The 20,050-nt window shown below is 42.0% G+C and overlaps 1 protein-coding gene across 2 annotated transcripts in view; it reads right to left on the reverse strand.

The window, feature by feature from the left end:
• Positions 1-2,544: 2,544 nt before the first annotated feature.
• The window catches only part of DCX (doublecortin), a 71,654-nt gene continuing 54,148 nt past the window's right edge, over positions 2,545-20,050 (reverse strand). Inside the window, exons 3-6 of one of the 2 annotated variants that reach the window (XM_009327840.1) lie at positions 19,658-19,760; positions 15,532-15,654; positions 5,207-5,301; positions 2,545-2,601 (exon numbers count right to left, since the gene is read on the reverse strand). In XM_009327840.1, the coding sequence (XP_009326115.1) occupies positions 2,545-2,601; positions 5,207-5,301; positions 15,532-15,654; positions 19,658-19,760 (378 nt within the window). Of the gene's footprint in view, positions 2,602-5,206; positions 5,302-15,516; positions 15,655-19,657; positions 19,761-20,050 lie in introns of both variants that reach the window. The other variant, XM_009327839.1, reaches the window with a different exon arrangement.

A 20,050-nucleotide genomic window follows, 5' to 3' on the forward strand; every position in this document is an offset into this window, starting at 1 on the left:
GTGACAACACCTTTGACTGGAGTCCAAGTCCATCGTCTCTTAACAGGCAGGGTCATGACTACTAGTCAGGGTCCCTGGAAAGGCAGAGACTTGGGGAGGGACTCCGAGAGTTCCACCAACAGAACGGAGGAGAGGGTAAAAGCATGTCAAATTATCTGTCCCACTAAAGCTTTTACTAAGACAAAAGCTCTGATGAATAATATTGTTAGCATAACCATGGCCTTTGACATCCTTATGCTTAAAAAGTCCTATTTTCTCATGACCAGTGTCTACAGTAGCACCCCCAGGATTAAACAGCCAAAAATTAGCACCCATAACCAAATCTGCACCCAGAATACTTCAGCACCTTCTGTTAGAGGATCTGAAAGCACTTTACAAACGTTAACCAACATTTGGCCTCACAACCCCCAGTGAGGTAGAACAGTATCGTCCCTGTAAGGACAGACAGACAGATTGAGGCACAGGGTTACTAAGAGACCTGCTCCCGTTCAGACACTGAATTTAGCAATGCCAAGGGCTGAATGAAGGTGTCCTGACTACTGCACCTATGCTTTGTCCACCCTACCATCCTTTCCCCCACAAACCTTCAACATGAGCCCTTAGCCTTTGAACTAAAACCAGGATTCTATATACAATAGGTGAAACGATCATTTAGCAGTCGCGTAGTCAGAGAGTTATTCAATTAAATGAAGTTATTTGTGGGAACAAATGATTTCTTGTGCAAAACTCTGGGTGTAAATGATCATGCACTAAGACTACTGCGTGCAAATTTGGTGCATGATAACTCTGACCCCTTGATAATTCCCCATCCTGGCCTCTCTCAGATAAATCTCTTTTTTAAGTTGCATTATATGTGTCGTCACATGAACCTCTAAAGATGCAGCCTGCACAGATTGTTTCATACCAGCAATGCAAGCAAACAAAACGTGGAGTGGCTTTGGGAACAAGCCAGCATTCATGTAGCATCAAACATCACAATGTTGTAATTCATTTCGATCACAAGGGGTTGCAAGGGAACAGGGAATAGGTGCATATGTTGAAACAAAGGCAAATAGAGCAACAAAGAAAGATTTGATTGCATGGATTTCATTTAGGTAAAGTTCTGTGATAATCAGTTTTATCGAAAGCTTATTCCATGAGAAAAGGAGGCAATGCCAGCTAGCCTATGACAAAGCTTCGTAGTAAAAACCACCAGCCCTGCGTGAATAGATGAACTTTGCATTCTGTAGGAGTCATTACTGATTAATAAAAGCAAAAGGTTTCTCTAAATACAGTAAATTTGTTCTTGTCAGATAGAAGAGTTTCTTAAAATACGGGTTTTTGAACACCACAAAATTCCATTGGTTATACAAGTAGAGAATCTGGCCATAGTTAGGAATACTGAAGTGTAAAAAACCAAATATGTAGTCTTAAACATTACAAAAACTATCAAAACATTCAGTATTTTGAATTGACCTTTTTTTTTCCCCTACACGTGTCTGTTTTGGCAGTGATGACAAGACTTCTAAACTGAGTCGTTGTTATTACTGTTCTGCAGTTGTTGGTTGGTTTTTTTGTATTTTTCTGAATGTGTTTTTTAAACAAAAGAAAATTACCAGCTTTTATAAAAAAGAAGGAGCTTGAACCCTTACTCCCAAAACACAGATACAAGGTTTTCCTTTATAAAAAGTGTATTGATTTTTTGCTATAAAAAGTGACCTATAGGGTGTCAAACCTGAAAACAAATTTTCACAGTGTTTTCAGTGTTGGCTGTTCACAAGGCATTACTGTTACAAACAGAGATAGAGAGATACCATAGGGCAGGCATAAAAATTTGTTACCAGCTAGCAGTATCTTTGGATCAGATGTGAAAGGTGTTCCACTTCAGATAACTCAGCTGACTTCCATTTTTTCGCTTAATCATTATTAAAAAAAAAAACCCAATATTTGAATCACTGTTGTACTGACCTTACTTCGCATCTTACGCGATCATTCCTAATCTCATCCAAGCTTCTGCTGGCATATTAAGCATCAAACTAGTAAGTCCCTTCCTGCCCTCCAACAATAAAACCAATACTAGTTAGTATGCAGGTGCTAAAATCAGGGCTGCAAATGAGGAGCAGGTGAGCTGGCAAACACTGGCAGTTTGGACAGGTGGAGAATATCATTTGCTCTACTTGAGCTTGCAAATTGGTCAGCAAGCGATCCATTTGCACGCTTTCGGGGGAGCTACTTTACTATCACGAGGAAAATTACATAGTTGCAGCAGAAGAAGAAATAATAGAAGAAAATGGGAAACGCACAGGATCATTGGCATATTGGCCCCAAATTGCTCGCAATGTCCATTTTGCATCCCTATAACTTGGAAGAATGGTATCCCTCTATCTCTATAGACTGGTAGGTGTTGATTTGTGGCACGGAGGATAAATCACAGAAAAAAAATGACATATAACTGTGTGTCCTTTTGATTTGAAAGCACCAGTCACCTATCTGCTTATTTTGGCAGAAGTACTCTACTGTATCTTAAACATAGCTTGCAATATGGACATTTAGCTTCGTGTCGCTTTACATGGAATCTCCAAGGGAATCAGAGTCATCCAAAGACAGAGGCAGGTACAAGTCCTGTAGGAAGAAAGAAGAAAATGTTAACTCACACAGTCAGTTTCCACCTTTGGTCACGCGTAAGGAAGGTCCAGTTCCGTGCAGTTCGTAGGGACAGGGTGGAAGACTCGTGCACTGGTTACTGGACAGGCTGACCAGTTGTCCAGGTAGTTCAAGGCTAAAATCAAGGCCGGTTACTTGCACAGTGGAGCATGAGAACCTTGGTACCAGAAGAAAGATGACTGTTCAGTGATAAGTTTGATAAGTATTTTTTTATCGCTTCTGGATAAATGTGTCCATTATAGCACATGCATTAAAGAGCTGGACCTTTCCTTGAACAGGTCTCTCTGAACCTAAGTCCACAGTGAAGAGTCTTACCTTGATTTAACAGCTACCCTTAGGACAAATCTCTAGGGAAATCACATGTTCCGTGATTTATTCTTTATTTTAAGTCATTTCTGATCGATTGGAAGGGTTGAGAAAATAATCCCAAGTTTATTATTTGGATCAAATGCTGAACGTAAAGCTTTTCCAGGGTCCCTTTCTGGGGTAACCATCTTATTCCACTTCCTTAAAGTTCTGCATGGAACTAGGTACACAAACCTGCTCAAGGGCTAAAGCTCTCCTTTTTGAACTCTGACCCACACACAGGTAATAACTGTGAGCAAAATGAAGAAAAGCCCAAATACACAGAAAGGAAATTCACAACAATCTTGATATAAGAAGAGGTAAAATATGACTTTGTGTTGAACTCAACATACGCATTTATCATTTGAGCTTTAGCGGAAAAAAAGAAAAGTGATTTCATCATAAGCAGGAAATTACTAGGGGGAGGAAGACAATGATGCATGAATATTCTGGTAACCGAAAATGCTACATTCGTGTTTGCTGATTGGCTTAAGTTAGCGGAGAAGCTCATAGATGGATTGGCTTTGCCCTCAGCAGTCACCATCTATTACAAATGTTCTAGGGGCTTCACTGGAAAGGTCATAAATCAGCCAGCTGAAAACATACCTAAAACATTTAAGAAGGTGAGTTTCTCTTGTCTTTACTAGGAAGCAAATACTCATCTCCAAAGTCCTAAATGAGGTAGTGTTTGGGAAGTATTTTAGGTCCGTGATGGCTGAAGCAAAGGATGCAGTTTACAGCATTATTTTTGCTGAAATACGCACAAGCAATTGTTGCATTCAGACTATGGGCCAGATCCTGTTCTCAATTATAAATTAATAATCAATCTGGACCCATTGTCCTAAAATTGGTGCGTTTCCTCAGACTTAGACTGAGCAGCTGAGATCAGAGTGAAGTCCTGAGGAAAACAGATTTCATTTGGATTCAGCTATGCCTTTGTTAAAGAAAGTCAAATAAAGCTGAGTAACTACAGCCTCTCCATATGTTGGGAATATTTTCAAGATCTGATTTTTGAGAAGCCAAAAGTCCACCCCAGGCTCTCCCAGCACCATTCAAACCCATGTCCAAAGGTCTGCGATCCAAAATCTTATCATGTTAGAGGTGTAATCCAAAGCCCATTGGACTTTTGGGGATTCTTCCCATTGACTTCTCTGTGCTTTGTTCCACCATCATAACAACTGTAGTCCAGCTGCTGCTACCACTCCTCACTTTGAGAAAAAACATAATCCTCAAACAAAATGAGTTCAACCCGTGCAATCTAGACCACAGTGGATTATGTGTGGCTGACTGACTGCAAAACCTCACCACTATCAGAATTTTTTAATTACTCTTCCAGAATTTGAAGTCAATGCTTTCAAAGTCACGCTCAGGCTGAGAGGCACATTCTGATTACTAAAGAGAAATCCCACTGACCTCCTCTCACACAGTTATGCCCAAGTTCCAATTTCTGTATCAAGTAAAGACTGTTGGAAGCAACACTGTGGCTATTCCAGAAATGAGAAAGCCCATGGAAATGACAATCTGGACTCAGGAACATAAAAAGATGTCACTGCTGCTATACCTTTTAAATAAATCAATACATGATTTATCTATGAGCCAGCACAGGTTTACTGATCTCTACTAGGATGCCGTGCTACCTGTTAGACACCCTGTTTGTTGCCAGGAAAAACAGCTACTGTACCAGAACACAATTACTACACCAGCTGTAAAAAATCACTTATTTCCTGTAAAACAGAGCATGGCCTTAAATAATAATAATAATAATAAAAAAAAAAAAAAAATCCTTGAGAAGCGTCATTAAAGTGATGTCTTAGAGCTTCAGTAACATTTGCATTTCTTCTGCTGTTTAACGGACCAGATTTGCCAACACTTCAGGCTTTTCAAGAGAGGAGGATTTATATGAAGATCATATCCATCAGTAACTTGTGAACTTTTTCAAATAGTGATACAAGCTCAGGGTTAAGTTATCTCTTCTGATCGTATGGATGATCTCCAGCACACATTAATAACTCCAGTGGAAGAAACGGGCCAATGATTTGTCGTTCACCGTCTTGCTAGAGCCCAAAGTGACAACCCTTTTAGGTAATGGGCCAAATTCTCCACTGTTTCAACATAAGGAGTTGTGCTTCCAGAGAATATGGCCGTGACTTAAAATGTCGTACAAATCTGAGCAGACTAAGGATGAAACAGATGTAGTAAGGTATAAGAAACGTAATACCTTGTGCTTACGGAGGCTCCCTGGGCTGGTAGGTGTGGAGATCGGGGACTGCTTTGATTTGGGTGTAGACAGCTGACTGCTTGAGGTCCCATTTGCTGTCAGAAAACAAGACAGAAGCTAGCAGTCAGACAAGCAAGAGGAAGATCTTCTTTCTCCTTTGGGGAGATGGAAGGTATCCGAACATTTAACACAGAAACGCTCTAGTTTATTCATGTTAGGCAGGAGAAAAAACCCAAGCGAACAGCATGGCTATTCACACAACTTAAGGCTTTCAGCTGTTCAGGATAGTAGACTGTAAAATACAGTGAAATACAAAATATATTGAAGGAGCAATATTTCACACTACAAATATTCACCAAATTGATCCAAGATATACATCACCAGAAAAACAGAAAGACAATGTCCATGTTCTCAAACAGTTTAACACAATTGAAACCACATGGCATTTAAGGGCATGAGTGGAACCAGAGGCTGCAGATATCCTGGATCCTACACAAGAAATGTTAGATGTCAAATATACACATTACAAATTAGACAAACAGCTGCCCGGAATGCCCTGGATGTAGTTAGCTGTGGCTGGGATTAAATGACCAAAAGAGCCCTTCTGAAGCCCTGGTGTAAGCATAGCACGGCATGTCCCTCTTCACCTCTCTGGGGAGAGGCCAGAGCTGGCTCTGCTGTCCCTCCACTGCCTGCACCAGAGAAGTGGACATGGTCCATCAGAGGAAGGAACAGGAGAATCACATCAAGCGACGATCCTCTTGCAAAGATCAAAATCTGGCCTTTCGGGTTGTTCTGTTTGTTCATGTTGCTTTGAAGAAAACATAGTTATTTTCCATTAAAAAAAATACGATTCATTTAAACCCAAATGGCTTTCGGAAGGGTTGCTCATTGAGGCCTTCACAGACCTGGCTTTTAGTGAAAGCGAAGGGCCCCGGCTCTGTGTCAGGGCAAGCTATTATGCATATATTGGACTAAACTGCATCAAAGTAAATAGCATATTATGCAGAAAAATGAAGGGAAACAAAATGGAATAAGGATAAATTAATTTCTTCCTAGCACTGATGTTCTTTGAAGTAAGCTAATGTCTTTGATAATTGCCAGGTGTCGCAATACGTATTTCATAAGGACATACTTACGCATAGTGAACTTGGTCATTCATAGGTTGTGTATCAACTCCAGGGATACAGACCAGGGGTTGTAAACACATAGCTCCATCAGCACCAGCAGCTTTACTTGAGGGAAGGAAATTCAAACTCATGCTGGCTGTGTCCAAGTATATTCTCTTTTCTGGCCTTTTCTTTTTGCAATCAAAGCAGCAGCAAGCTGGAGGCCTTATGAGCATTAAACTACATATCCCAATCAAGTCTACAGAAAGTGACGTTTCCAAAACCTACTCCAGATGTTAATGTATTCAGCACAAGCCACAAAACTAAACCCCAAATCTTTTGATTGTCATTTCCTTAAATGGCAATAGTGTTGCCAGCCCTCCAGATAACTATACAAATCCCTACCCCTTTTAAAGAAAGCATCTTTAATTGTGTTGATGTTTCACGCAGAGAAAGACAAGCATATAATGATCCAGGCTTGTTGTCCTGCTCTCTAAGTGCCCAATAACTCTCTATACCATTACTCTAACTGTAAAGGCACGCGCACAGGAGGATGGATGATTTCAGCATATGACACTTATGCTTTCAATTGTAATAGCTGAATAATAGCTAAATCAGTTACTTAAAATTAAGCAAGTAGTTGAGCGTCTGGAGGAAACCTAAGAAGTGGATAAAGTAACATACAGTAAGAAGGTGGGTGAGTGTTGTATTTTATAAGAGCAAAACCAGCATAACTCTTGCTTTAATGCCTAAGACGGCCTCATTCCTCTGCTCTGTTACCTTCTTGTGACAAAGAGGGGGGCAGTTAAGGTTCGTAGTATCGCTGGCCCAAATGTAGAGGTCATACATGTGAATTCAAGTAAGTGTAAAGAAACACGTGCGCTAAGCCACAGGACAAATGAGGAGCTGCCGGCATGTTAAAGCAGCTCAGACTCGACAGATTCATGGTGATGCGGGCCCTCTCTTCATATCCATCGTTTCTATGCAGAAGGCACTACTGGGAAGAGGAGGCTATTCATCACAGATAGCTTTTTCCCATTACAAATGCACCTCACTGAGGAAATAGATATTTCTTAAAAGGTGGTAGAAATAATGATTTATAGATAATCGGGGAACAGAGTGAGCCTTCACCTCCCCATTCCACTGAGACCATTCTTTATTGGTTGGGGGGAAAAACCAGTTATGGAAACCCAGAAACTGTTACACACCGGTCCCTGCACTGTGACATGCCACCCTTCGCTTTGCTCCAGTTCCACAAAGTGAGCTGCCCTCGAGGTTGGTGGGGAAAAAAAGTAGAGTTCACTAACTATATGCCATATAACGAAGGCAATTCAGAAAAAAAGAACTTGGATCTCTTTTATGTTTTTTTTCCACCAAGTGACTTTGGGTTTTCTGTTAAAGAAAATGTGGGGTACAATAGTACTGATTTAATCTGTATTAGCTAGAATCCATCTCTAATTTCTAAAATGCCTCTTTCTTTCTTTATTTCCAATTGTCACTGATCCTGAGGCAGGAAGAGATCCTTCCTAAGACAAAGGATGCCACTTAACAACTCTACAAAGAACCCAAATCGCCCTTCCACAAACAGGAAGACTGGAAGAACGGCTAACAGTTGGTGTGCAGCAAATAGATGTAATTGCTGCAGGGAAGGACAGAAATTCCCTAATACAATGAGACTTTTAAGTGCTACAGCAGGGATGTTAATATTTTATGAGCACCAACGAAAAAACAGATGCGACATCCAAATCAGAAATCCGATGAGGCAGATGTATATCATTACAAATACTCACAAAGAATTTTGCAGCAGGAGCAACAATTAAGAAGCCCACTTTAATTCTCTCTGTCTGCTAATGAAGAATAGTGTTAATAATCAAACTTGCGCGCATTATTTTTGAACTCAAATGCAAGAAAATAACAAGAGGCAAAGAGCAGATCCCAGGTGGTGTACAAAGCTGCTGCTCCACTAAAATCTGCTATGACTTATGGTAGCTAAGGATCTCACATAAACTCGGCTATTGGAAACGGTTCTTTATAACCAACTTTCACTTGAATTCATTTGGGTTTTTTTCCACCGCGTTATTCTTTGTTTATTATGTCTTATTTATGTCATCGTATTTGCTTTGCAACCTCCATTTACCTTAAAGCTCCTTTGTGCATATGACACATCCTTTAATCGCATGAACATGTGCACTACCTTGTTTCATAGGATCCTTACCTCCTTCAGTGCACAAGACGATTTGTACTCGGGAGATAAATCAGGCGTGTCCAGCAAATGAGAGGGAGGATGGAGAACATAGCATCATGTCATGTTTGAGATGGCTATGAGAGATCCAGGTAAACTGAATTCTCTGCCTGCTTCTCCCGCTGATATTTTAGCCAAACTTCTCATATGCAATTGTTCCTTGAGCGTGGCTCAGGTTTGCTCGGATGACTGGGACACTGGATCTGAATTTCCAGCAATGATAAGCACCAAGACCTGTAAAGGAGGTTAGTGAGGTCCATCTTTTGAACTCACATTTCTACCAATGAACAGAACTGGGAAAAGCAGGGCCCAAGGATCACAGTGAGCGCTCAAAATGTGTGGAGATATCTCTTTTTCTATCGATTTCTAAAATAAGGTGAATGCTCCTTATTCCATCGGGGTTCCCAGGGTTCTGCAGATGAGTTCCTAGTTAGAGGAACACATGCTCGTACATCACAAGAGTGAGAGATAGAACCATGAAATATGTGGATAGTTTTGTCTCCAGGTCAGGGTTTGAAGCGTCACCAAGAAAATAAAGAGAGGCAACAACCAGAACAAGGACAGCATAAAGCAAATGTAGAAATAGCAGCTCATTTAGTGAGCACAAGCCATCCTGCCCTCCAGGACAGAGGAGCCTGTGGGAAAAATAAAGACTCCATTGTAGTGTTTACTTAGGAGTGGAAGAGTTCAGATTGCACAGGCATCCTTCGCTCAGGCACCACCTAACTTCCAAGTGCTCGGCTCTGCAGTATTGGCACCCTTTTCTCATCACGTTTTGTGAAGGTGATCTCTCCGCTGGATGCGTACTGTGGATTGTCAGCTAGCAGAACGTAAGTAAGCACAAGTGGGATAACAATCTGCTCTATCTTGTGTGCAATCCAAAAGACATCTGCTGCCTTTTTAACACATTCATATATAATGACCCTGGGGAGCCAGATCTGCAGTCAGGACAGACTGACATTCTGTATCTGCTTTGCTAATTGCTGCTGCCTTGTTGTGCTGGTTTTGGCTGGGGTAGAGGTAGTTTTCTTCACAGTAGCTGGTATGGGGCTGTGTTTTGGATTTGTGCTGGAAACAGCGCTGATAACACAGGGATGTTTTCGTTGTTGCTGAGCAGTGCTGACACAGAGTCAAGGCCTTTTCTGCCCCTCACCCCACCCCACCAGCGAGCAGGCTGGGGGGGCACGAGAAGCTGGGAGGGGACACGGCCAGGACAGCTGACCCCAACTGACCCAAGGGATATTCCACACCATATGGCGTCGTGCTCAGCACATAAAGCTGGGGGAAGAAGGAGGAAGGGGGGGACGTTCGGAGTGATGGCGTTTGTCTTCCCAAGTCACCGTTATGCGTGATGGAGCCCTGCTGTCCTGGGGATGGCTGAACACCCGCCTGCCCATGGGAAGGAGTGAATGAATGCCTTGCTTTGCTTTGCTTGTGCATGCGGCTTTTGCTTTCCCTATTGAACTGTCTTTATAAAACTGAACCCTTGTTTGTTATGTGAGTTACTGTAAGATAAATTCATATTTTTATAACAAAGAAGTAATGGCAAATGACATCATTATTTTCTCCCCTGTATTTCTCCCCTGAGATTTAGCTTTGTCTTTTGTTTGGTTTGACTTCTTATTGGACTGGACTGTTAAAGAAATTTTGTCAAACTTCATGCTGACCCTACCCCATTTAAATCTCATGGACCATAGCAGCAGCACAGAGACTTATCTCCTTATGCCCTGTTTTCCTCCGTCATGTTAGGAGAAGGAATTGGATGGTATACTGCAGTCTGGATTTTATTGCTCTAAGCTATGTCATTTAGCAAAGCTGACTTCACAGAAAGAAAAATAGAGGCTACAAATAACCACAGAAGCTTTGTAACTCCAATTCTGTGCTTTAAATTGGGATCAGATATATTTGGGTCATCCCCAATAGAGATCTTATTTTTTAAAAGCACCGAGTCTGATAGGGACTCACAGGCTCCCTAGGAGACCTGCTTCAGTGATTGAGGTGCTTATAATTGAAAAGTTTTCCTAATATCTGATCTATATATCCCTTATTAAAGATTAAACCAATGTCCTGTCCCTGACAGGCACACAGAAAAATTGATCCTTATCCTCTTTTTAAAACTTCAAATGCATTTGAAGAGTGTTAAATTGTCCCTTCTCAATCTTCCTTTTTTTCTAAGCTGAATCAGTCCATTTCCTTCAACATTTCCTCCCAAAGCAGTTTCTGAACCTTAGGAAATTTCTTCTGGATTTTCTCTAGTTTGCCTATGTCTTTCTTAGCGTGTTCAGTCCATACTAAAACACAACAACCCAAGCTCAACTAAGGCCAGATAGAGACACCAATCCCTTCTGGTCTCAATTCACACCTGATATATGAGAAACTAGTTCAGCTCTACTAGCTAACATTCGGGAGACAGAGAAGAGAAGAGAAAGGCACTTGGATACATTCTTGTAGAGGGAGAAGTAAAATCCTGCTGTATTTTGCTAACCGCGCCTTGCTGGAAGCAACACGTTGGGGGAGTTAGGTGGAGGATATAGATGAAAGACTGCATCACAGCTCCAGCACGGAAGAGATGGGAAACTAAAGGATATCTTGGAAGCCCAGTGGGAACTGCCGGCAAAGCAGCCAGGGCCTTCCAGTCAAACTGAACCAAGAGGTGAAAACAGGCCCACGGTGGAATGATCAGCACAGTGTCTGGAGGAATGGCTGGATCAAAACAGAAATACACTGGCACTGCTGAGAAGGTATATATACGGGTTGGGGGTTAATGAGAGAAGGAAGAAAGGATTCTCCTTGGGAATATAAGGACTGTGGTCTGTTACCATCTGCTTATAGCAAGACACTTCTTCATTCATTCATTTCATTTTCATTCATTCATTCATTCTTTTAATTTTCATTCATTCGTTCATTTAAATGACTGTATGGTAAATAAAGAGATAAAAGTACCGTGCCAAGAAAACAGTGTTTAACATGTTTCTGTGGATTAGCTACCTCATTTTTTTAATATCCTTGGAGCTGAAGGGCTCTGGCTGCCTAGGGGGAATTGATCTTTTCACAGTGAGGCCATGACACATCTAGGCAGGAGGCAAATTACCTCCGGCAGAAGGTAGCAATTCAACCAGTGAACTCGAATCGCTGCAGCTGGGAGCTGGCACTCTCTGTGCGGTTGCACTTCTGTGCACAGCCCTTTGTCCTGATGTTTTTTAACAAAATATTTTGTTTATGTCTTCTTTGTTACTCCATGTTAATCCTTCTTATTTTGGAATGGGAGTTGACCACTTAGGTGGCTCACTACCAGGACTGCTGTAAGAAGACAGTCAAAGAATAAATTACAGTTCACATCTAGCTGGTGATAGGAGCAATTAAATGGCTTAGAAGCTGCTTCCTTTTCAGTGCTAGATTTACAGACTTGCTACATATATTTCCTTCTGTGTTCTGCTGTTGTTCTGACTCAGAGGTGGTCCCAGAGACCACAGTCGGGAACAAAGCTCTGGGTGCCATCAGGGGAAACTGGACTCCAGCCAGCAGTACGCTCTCTCTGTGGCTCTCCCAGAAAACTAGTTACACCTGGATCTATGTTTCTCATTGAGAAGTAGATCACTAAACCCATAGCCAAAACCAGAAGGAGTAAATGATGTTGAAGATGAATGGAGATCACCTGGCACAGAAGGCAGATTCCTACCTAGAAAGCTTCCAGGCTGCCAAATCAACTGAGATGGGGATCTACACAGTCTATGACGACGGCTAACACAGCACCAGGCCAACACAGTTGTATTCATTCACCTGCATAACCTGACAGTTTACTGCGGCAGGACTGAATGCGTTAGAGAGTGTGCGGGTTGCTGGAGCAGCCTCTGATCCACTGGAGTGCAGACAGTGGCCTCGCTAGAGTGTGGCTTGCCTCTGTTGGAAGGTCTGGAGCACATGCTGCAGAGCCACTCTGCTGCTGGAGATGTCTTTTATCTCTGGCAATCTGTGAGATAATAGCTTTGGTTTTAGCAATACTACTCTCCAAATGCTTTCAGAATACGACAAAAGCCCCAAATAAAGAGCCTCAAAGTTCTTCCCTGTGCATGATTCCATGGGCAGATTACAGAGCTCTGTATACAAATTGGTTGTCACTGTCTTGGACGATCCATTGGGAAAGAAGGCATGAACAGCTTAAATGATGCTCTCAAAGCCACGGAGTGAGTCAGTGGAGGAGACTGGAAGAAAACACAAGTCCCCGAATACCGCAGCCTGTGTGGAGGATAGCTGCTGCTCGGGCACAAAGCATTTCCACAGCTTTGAATGAGAAGTGTGTTATTTATGTTGACAGATAAAGATCAGAAGTGTTCCTACAGTGAATGGTAGAGAAAGCGGATGCAATGTTTGCATGCTGTCAACGTTACATCCTCAGAATTAGCACTAGCAAGCTCTGCTGAAGCAGTTTTTTCTGTTCAGTCTGTGCTATAACAGTGACATTACTTTTGTCCACTAGCTGCTGGCAGCCTCGAAGCTTTTGCCAAGGAGTGAGGCACAGTTGTGCATGCACAATCTGCTTTAAGCCTTAGCTGCCTCTGTGGGCAATGCATGCGGACCACTGTCCACATGTAAATCCACTGCGTTCTCATTTTTGCTGCTGATAAATAATGTACCATCTTCCCATATGCTTTAACAGGGAAATGGAAGAAAATAACATCCTTTTCTGTAACTGCGGTGCGCTTATAATGAGGAGGGTTCAGACTTCTTTCACTCAAGCAGCATGGAGATTTACTTCACAATTTGCATTTACATCAGTGCCCAGATATGTCACAATGGCCTTAGGGACTATGGTGGAAAAAACAATACAGAAACCTACATGGAAAAGAAATTAAAAAAACCAGAAACTAATAGCATAGAATCAAGGAAACTCAAAGTTCTGATATGACAACCATAGCAGAGTGAAAGACAGCAAAGACAGAAGGTACAAATGGGTAGGAGATCAAACACATAGCAAAAATACTTAATATGCTTGAAATAAAACTGCTTTTAAATCCTTTCACAAATAAATAGGTGAGAATGCTGGAAAAAAAAAAAGGTCAGATCATCTTTTATCAATCAGGTTTCATTCAGCATTCCTTGCCTTTTCAATGTGATAACTTCAAAATCCACTAAGCCTGTTGATTGTTTATGTAAATATGGACTCTTAAGTAATGTGTCAACACACTTTCTTTATCACAAATTCAAGGGACAAGAACACAAGATGGTATTCTTTTTTTCTCTCTGTCCTGAGAAAACAACTGTCTTTGATTACCTTTCCAGTGCTGAGAGAGTTCAGTCATTTTTTATTCTCATTAAGCAGGACAGGCAGCCATTTTTTTCTGTGTTGAAATCACAGGAAAGTACGAAAGACCCTTGTCTAGATGGATTAAAGAAACCTGATTTGTCCTTCATTACTGGCCTTAACTCCAGGAGCTGGCTATTGTTCAGCATTTCTGCTTATTTTAATCTCCTCCTGAAAGGCTCTACTAACTGTGTTCATTAAACTTCATCAGATGACTCACCATTTTGTTCCTGTGAGTCATTCAGTCAGTTAAAATCAGGAACACAACAGTTGCCATTTCACATTAGACTATATGTTCATGCAATAAAGTCTAGTTCTGATGGTAATTAGCACCTGATGCTTATGGAGAAGGTTTAAATACTGTTTCACAACTCATGCATGAGCTGACTCCCAGATCATTGAATGGGAGTTGTTTCATTTTTTTTAAATCAACAACATATTTTCCACCATGCCTTCAATGTACCTACGCAACTTTACCATGCATTTGGGATTGTAAAAGCTTTTTAGATTATAGCAAGCCTGAGTTTCAGAACAGCCAACACTGGAATCTTGAAGGAAAACTCTATTAATGCAGAGTCACCTTACAGAGAAATAACTTTTTAAAAATCACAGCGTCTTGGCATGTGCCAACCAATTTCACATTGTCTCTTTAAGTAACTGAAGAACATCAAGAGACCCTAAACAAATTAACTGCTTCCCGGGGAAAATCTTTCTGAATACTGTCAGGAGAATTTTATATCCAGTAATCCAATATCTACTGATGGTCAACTGTTGTCTGGTGTTCACATGCAATATGCAATGTGTTACCGTGAAGGTGAAAAGCAATTTCTGTTTTATATCACCTGCGTTAATACTGTGGATAACTTGAATTTAAGCCATGAAGCTCTCCTGGAATCCTGAAGTGCTTATTTGGTGATTTGGCCATTTTAGTGAAAGGCCATGTCTGGTTCTCTTTTGGAAAAAAACAGGCAGACAGATGACACACCCTCTCCATCGTGACTCTAAAAACTATCAATTACCAGAAGTGTGATATTCAGCCCAGCCTTTAATTTATAGGCTCTGCGGCTCTCCAGCTGTGCTACACCGCCAATCCAGTTGCTACTGAAGAGGTAGGGAGGCACTTTAAATGGTGCAAGCTGCTGCAGCAAATCAGGATTCCCATTTTCCTTCTCTTCTATTACTGAATGCATGTCTCAGTATCACGTCAATAAACCCATCACCAGTTCTCCAATTGCAAGGTCACTGGTCTTCTTTAAATAATGATTAGAAGGGGACTTTTCTGACCTGTACAATAATTAACATTTGCATTGCACAGGAGGTTATTCTAAATCAGTCGGTATCTATAGGGAACATATGGGAGCACTGTGGGCCTTGATTTCCTGCCTGTGAGATGGAAACTTCTTTTAACATTTTGTTCGGGCAGGAGGCTGTGAGTCTGTGGGTGGTATGACCTAAAGCCACAACTGCACTTAAGCAACCAGAGAATTCCTCTCCAATATTAATTAAGTGCCCCTGTACACTAGCACCAGCTTCTTGTTTTTAAAAAACACCGAAGTTTCATATGCAAACACCCAAGGTCAATGTATCCAAAGACACACAGTATGTGGTTTTCTCTTGAGCACAGTTGATATTCAGACACCAGAAAACAATCACTCACCATCTTGATGGTTACCTGAATCGGCTGGAGACTTGCTCCGGCGCATGGGGGCTGGACTCTTTGCTGAGCTCTTCTGAGGGGTGGGAGATGACTTACTGCCCGTGGCAGCCGCAGGGCTCCCTTTCATCACCCGGCACTCTAAGGAAACAGACGGCAACCGTGGTTACGTCCCTACCTACTCTCGCTGCCTATGGACACCAGATATGAAACACCCAAGGGCAGCTTAGTGCTTTGTCTCCAAAGAGCTGTAGAAAACGGCAAGGGAAAAGCTGGTATCTCCACATTTTCTCCAGAGCAGAAAGGAGACTTTTTAGGGGGAGGGCAAAAAGAAGAACAGTTTTGCTCCTCTAGAGGAGGTGCTGAGACAGTGTATGTCAAGATCAGGCTGGCTCTCTAGCAGGGCCCATCTCCGCACCTGTGTCCTACCAAAGATTTTCTGCTCTTCCCCTTGCCTTGGTTCTCACCAACTAGTGAGCACAATGAAAATGGTCAACACTGAGGGAAGAATCAGGCCAAAAAATCAGTTAATTCGCTGTAACCCTTCCATGAAGACCTAGTAGTAAGAATGATGAGTGCAATTTATGCAGGTGCAGAAAGCCAGCAAACAGCTCATGGCATGACATAAAAGTCTCTAAGTGGCAGATGGGACATCTGCCCGGGAGGCTTTCACCCAGCCTGAATCAACCTCTTCTGTGGTTTCAACAAGCTGCAACTTTTCAGATGCAGAAAGCAAAGAACACAAAATGGTTTTACAAAACACGTCCTCTGTCCTGGTCACTCATCCCTTTCAGAAACGTTTGTATAAACAAGTCTAGTAGATTTATATACTTAAAGACATGAGCAGATGAGAACCCCAACTGTGTTTTCTTAAAAAATAAATAGGCCAGGAAGAATGGAAAATGTAAACATGATCTACAGCATCCTGCAGAAGGGAACTGAAATGCTAACAAACCTCTGTGTGTCCCAGGATTTCATGCATGCCAGATCTTCAAAACCAGGGTTTATTTACATTGAGAGCTAACAGAAAAAGCACTTTCCACCCCTCAAGTTATTAAGTTAACCCAGTTAAGAAGGAGGCAATAAAAAGGGGATTTCCTTTTTGTCAAATGCTAACGGGTCTCACCTCATCTCCTACAACAGATTGTCCTCATCAAGATGTGAAAAACAGGTCTTTTTTACAGATGTGAATTAGATGTTCCACATACAGACAGTTTTTTATGGAAAAGTTCAGCTCAGCATGCATGGGCTGGACTGAGGACTCCCTTGACTAGATTCCCTAATGGGAGTCAACTAAGGCAGCACATAGCGGATAAATAATTGGTCAACCGAAAACAAGTTGTCTGACCTAAATGTATGTGTTATTTATTTATATATCAGTATATCTATGAAAATGTAATTGCCTTAAATTTTTCCCCAGGCTTTCCTCATTCTCAGACAGTCAAAAGTCAGTCTCTTCTTCCAGATGGTTTGCGAGAGAGTTTGCTGTTGGGTCATGCAGTACAAGAATATGAAGAGAGGATGCCCTGTGCTCCAAGGATACTGCATGGCAATAATTAAACCTACAGTGAGTTTCTTCTCTCTCCTGCTAAATGGATTTTGGAAACTGTAAATCGGGAATAGAAAAAGTTGTGTGGTTTTTTTTTTCAAAGGTACTTGACTTCTCACAGATGATGCCACTGAAAGGCTTGTAGGGCTCCAGCACCGATATCGCCCCAATTTTTTATACATGAAGAGCAGTAATGACTGGGGGGGGAGGTGTGGAAGGTAGACTATCCCTCCTTGATACTAAAGAATATAGCGTTTGATGAGACACTGTGAAATAGCCACTAGGGAGAGTGTGCAAATTACTGCTCCTGGTGTTAGCCAAGACAAAACGTGGGGAAAAATCATCTTCAGTCCCTGCAGAAGTAATATTTTTCAAGGCTCTTACATATAGCTGTTTAACAAAAACAGCGCAACATTTCGATCTTAGAGCACAATTCGTTTGCCCAGCCATAGGCACCAAATCCTGTGTGAGATACAGTAGAGTACAGCCTCCCCAGGGCACAGTGGGTCTCCTGGTGCCCCTGCATGATATCTGTCAATCATATATCACATGGCTATCTCAGAAACCAAGGGGGTCTCAAAGGGTGTTAGACATCTATGTTTAGTCACCTGAATTACTCCCTAAAAAAATAAACCTAAAAAGTGAAAATACTTTATGTTGCGTCTTTTCAAGAGCTTTCAAACTTATTTTCTTCCCAGGGGAGTAATTCCTTGAAAAGAAACTCAGCTTTGCATTTGCCAGCACAGAAAGGCTGACTCTGAGGGATTCCTCCAGCTCAGCCCTTGGCAAGTGTCAGTACACCAGAGGCAATCACTGAGCATTTGCACATCTGGAAACAAGGTTCTAAAGGTGGAAACCTGGCTGTGCTGAAGTTAGTGTAAACAGGCCTCTAAACATCACAGGGGGCGTGACATTTCCATGGGCTGATGCTAAAACCAGTTGGTACGAATGAGACAGAGCAACGTCACCTGGAAGGTGCTCAGCAGCAGGGATTATAGGGCAGAAGCTGTGGTGGGCAGTCAGGAGGAAAAAGATGACATAATCCTCTCTTATGCTATTTCTCATTTTGTTTCCTGATGTTCTGCCAGCGTGAACATAATAACCAGCACTCCCAGGGCATGTCGTCCAAACAGGCAAGAAAAAGTACACCATGACAGAGGAGGTTTTAATAAGTGACATTGATATGCAAGACCTCAGGACTCTCAGTTCTCCTTGCAGCATCTGACTCATAACAAGCAAGGATGATGGGTGTATAATGGGAAAATGCTGCTGGCTAATAGCTCCTCATCTCCTTCTTGCGAGGTGCAGGGCACCCCTACTCCCCTGAAAATACCACTGAGAGCTGCAGTTACTCGGTGCCTTCCCAACAGCAGGCGTGGCTTATTTTTGTTAGAGAAATCCAAGATGGAAAAATCAGTAGTAATCAGGAGTGTAGGCAGAGGGCTGGGCTTCCCATCAAGTTGTTCTGCTAGGATTGCATCCAAACTGTTTTACAGTGTGGAACTCCCGGTGGAGCTGACTCAACTGCCGAGTGTTAAAAAAAATACGAAGCTCAGGTTACAGATCGCTTCCCCAGCCTGACACAGGCTTTATTCTCTGCCTGCAAAGTTTCAGCTGAACCTCAGAAACTTTCTTTGAATGAACCAAGACCATCAAATGGGTTCATCTGGAGTACACAGGTCAGAAGTACCAGCATCAAATAAAATCAGGCTTGCAAAGGAGTCATAAAAACACAGCGTTTGAAGATTAGGGGCTGCTTGACTTCCTGGTATACAGCAAAAGTCCTCTTTGGTCTTCCATGCCGAGCCAGTTTATAGCATATAAGACAGCATGGGGCTCCAGTTCCTTATACAGGATACCTAGGGCGTTGGGAAATGAGCCTGAATGTTTGGAGACCACATTTTCTTCTAGTTTAAATGGTCAAAGTTACATTAATTTACTCTTGCTGCACTCACTGGCACCAGCAGACAGCCTGCGCCGTTGGTGTACACAGTTGCCAGGTGGGGTGGGTGGTAACTCCTACAAGCAAGCTCTGTATATTCAGTGAAATCAAAGATTTCATGGCTTAATTGATCATAGAGACTCACATTATTACAGATCTGTGCTTGCACTTGTAACGGGGACAAATAATGGTGCTGTCCCAGTCCTCCCCCTAAAAAGGGAATTATTGCCCTGCTTTTTGAATCATCAGAAGCAAGCAGCAGAAGGAGTGATTTTTCTTTTAACTGTGCTTGTCCCATTTTTTAATATTCACATGTGTACGTAAGGACAAGAGTCCTTCTACTGTTTAGTTCTCAAGAAAAATGTATCTATCCGACTGCAACTGGATAAAATTGAAGGGAGATACGCTACCAGATTTTGCAGCAAATGTCAAATGGGGTAGGAGTCCATCTGTTCTGACTTGGGCTACCTCAGTCAGTATTTGCCCGAGTATAATATCTGCTGACTGTACAAGTATCACGAAAGGATGTTAAACTCCATGTACTAGGTCTTAAAAACCAGAACAAAAGCATGCAGCGTTATTATCTGATACAAGCAACTGAACGGAAATCAAATAAAAACACAGACTGGAGAGCAGTGTGTGTTTGATGTTACCGCTTTCATCCAGAGAAAAGTCATCCTGTGCATAGCGGAATTTTTCTGGACCACAGGCGATAAACACATCATCATCCCCGAAGAAATCGTGGAGACAGGTCACCTACAGAGAGAGCAAAGTCATTCATTTTATTTTTAATTGGCAACATTCTGATGTGGCTTAGTTTTAATGTAAACAGGAGGGGGCTGCCTCTCCGCTGTTCCCCCTGTCCCATGCTAATTCGGTCCTACTTCCCGTGAGCCTGGTGCACAACGCACAACTTCTCTGGGCAAGTCAAGTGTAAAAGTGTAATTAAAAAAAGAGAAGAAAAAATAATCCCAACTACCTTGCGAATTCTATGAGGTATGGCATTTCCGATCCATTCAGGAGCTGACAGAATACATTAGTCACCC

Source organism: Pygoscelis adeliae, unplaced genomic scaffold, assembly GCF_000699105.1.
Source record: "Pygoscelis adeliae isolate BGI_AS28 unplaced genomic scaffold, ASM69910v1 Scaffold14, whole genome shotgun sequence".
In the NCBI taxonomy this organism is placed as follows: domain Eukaryota; kingdom Metazoa; phylum Chordata; class Aves; order Sphenisciformes; family Spheniscidae; genus Pygoscelis; species Pygoscelis adeliae.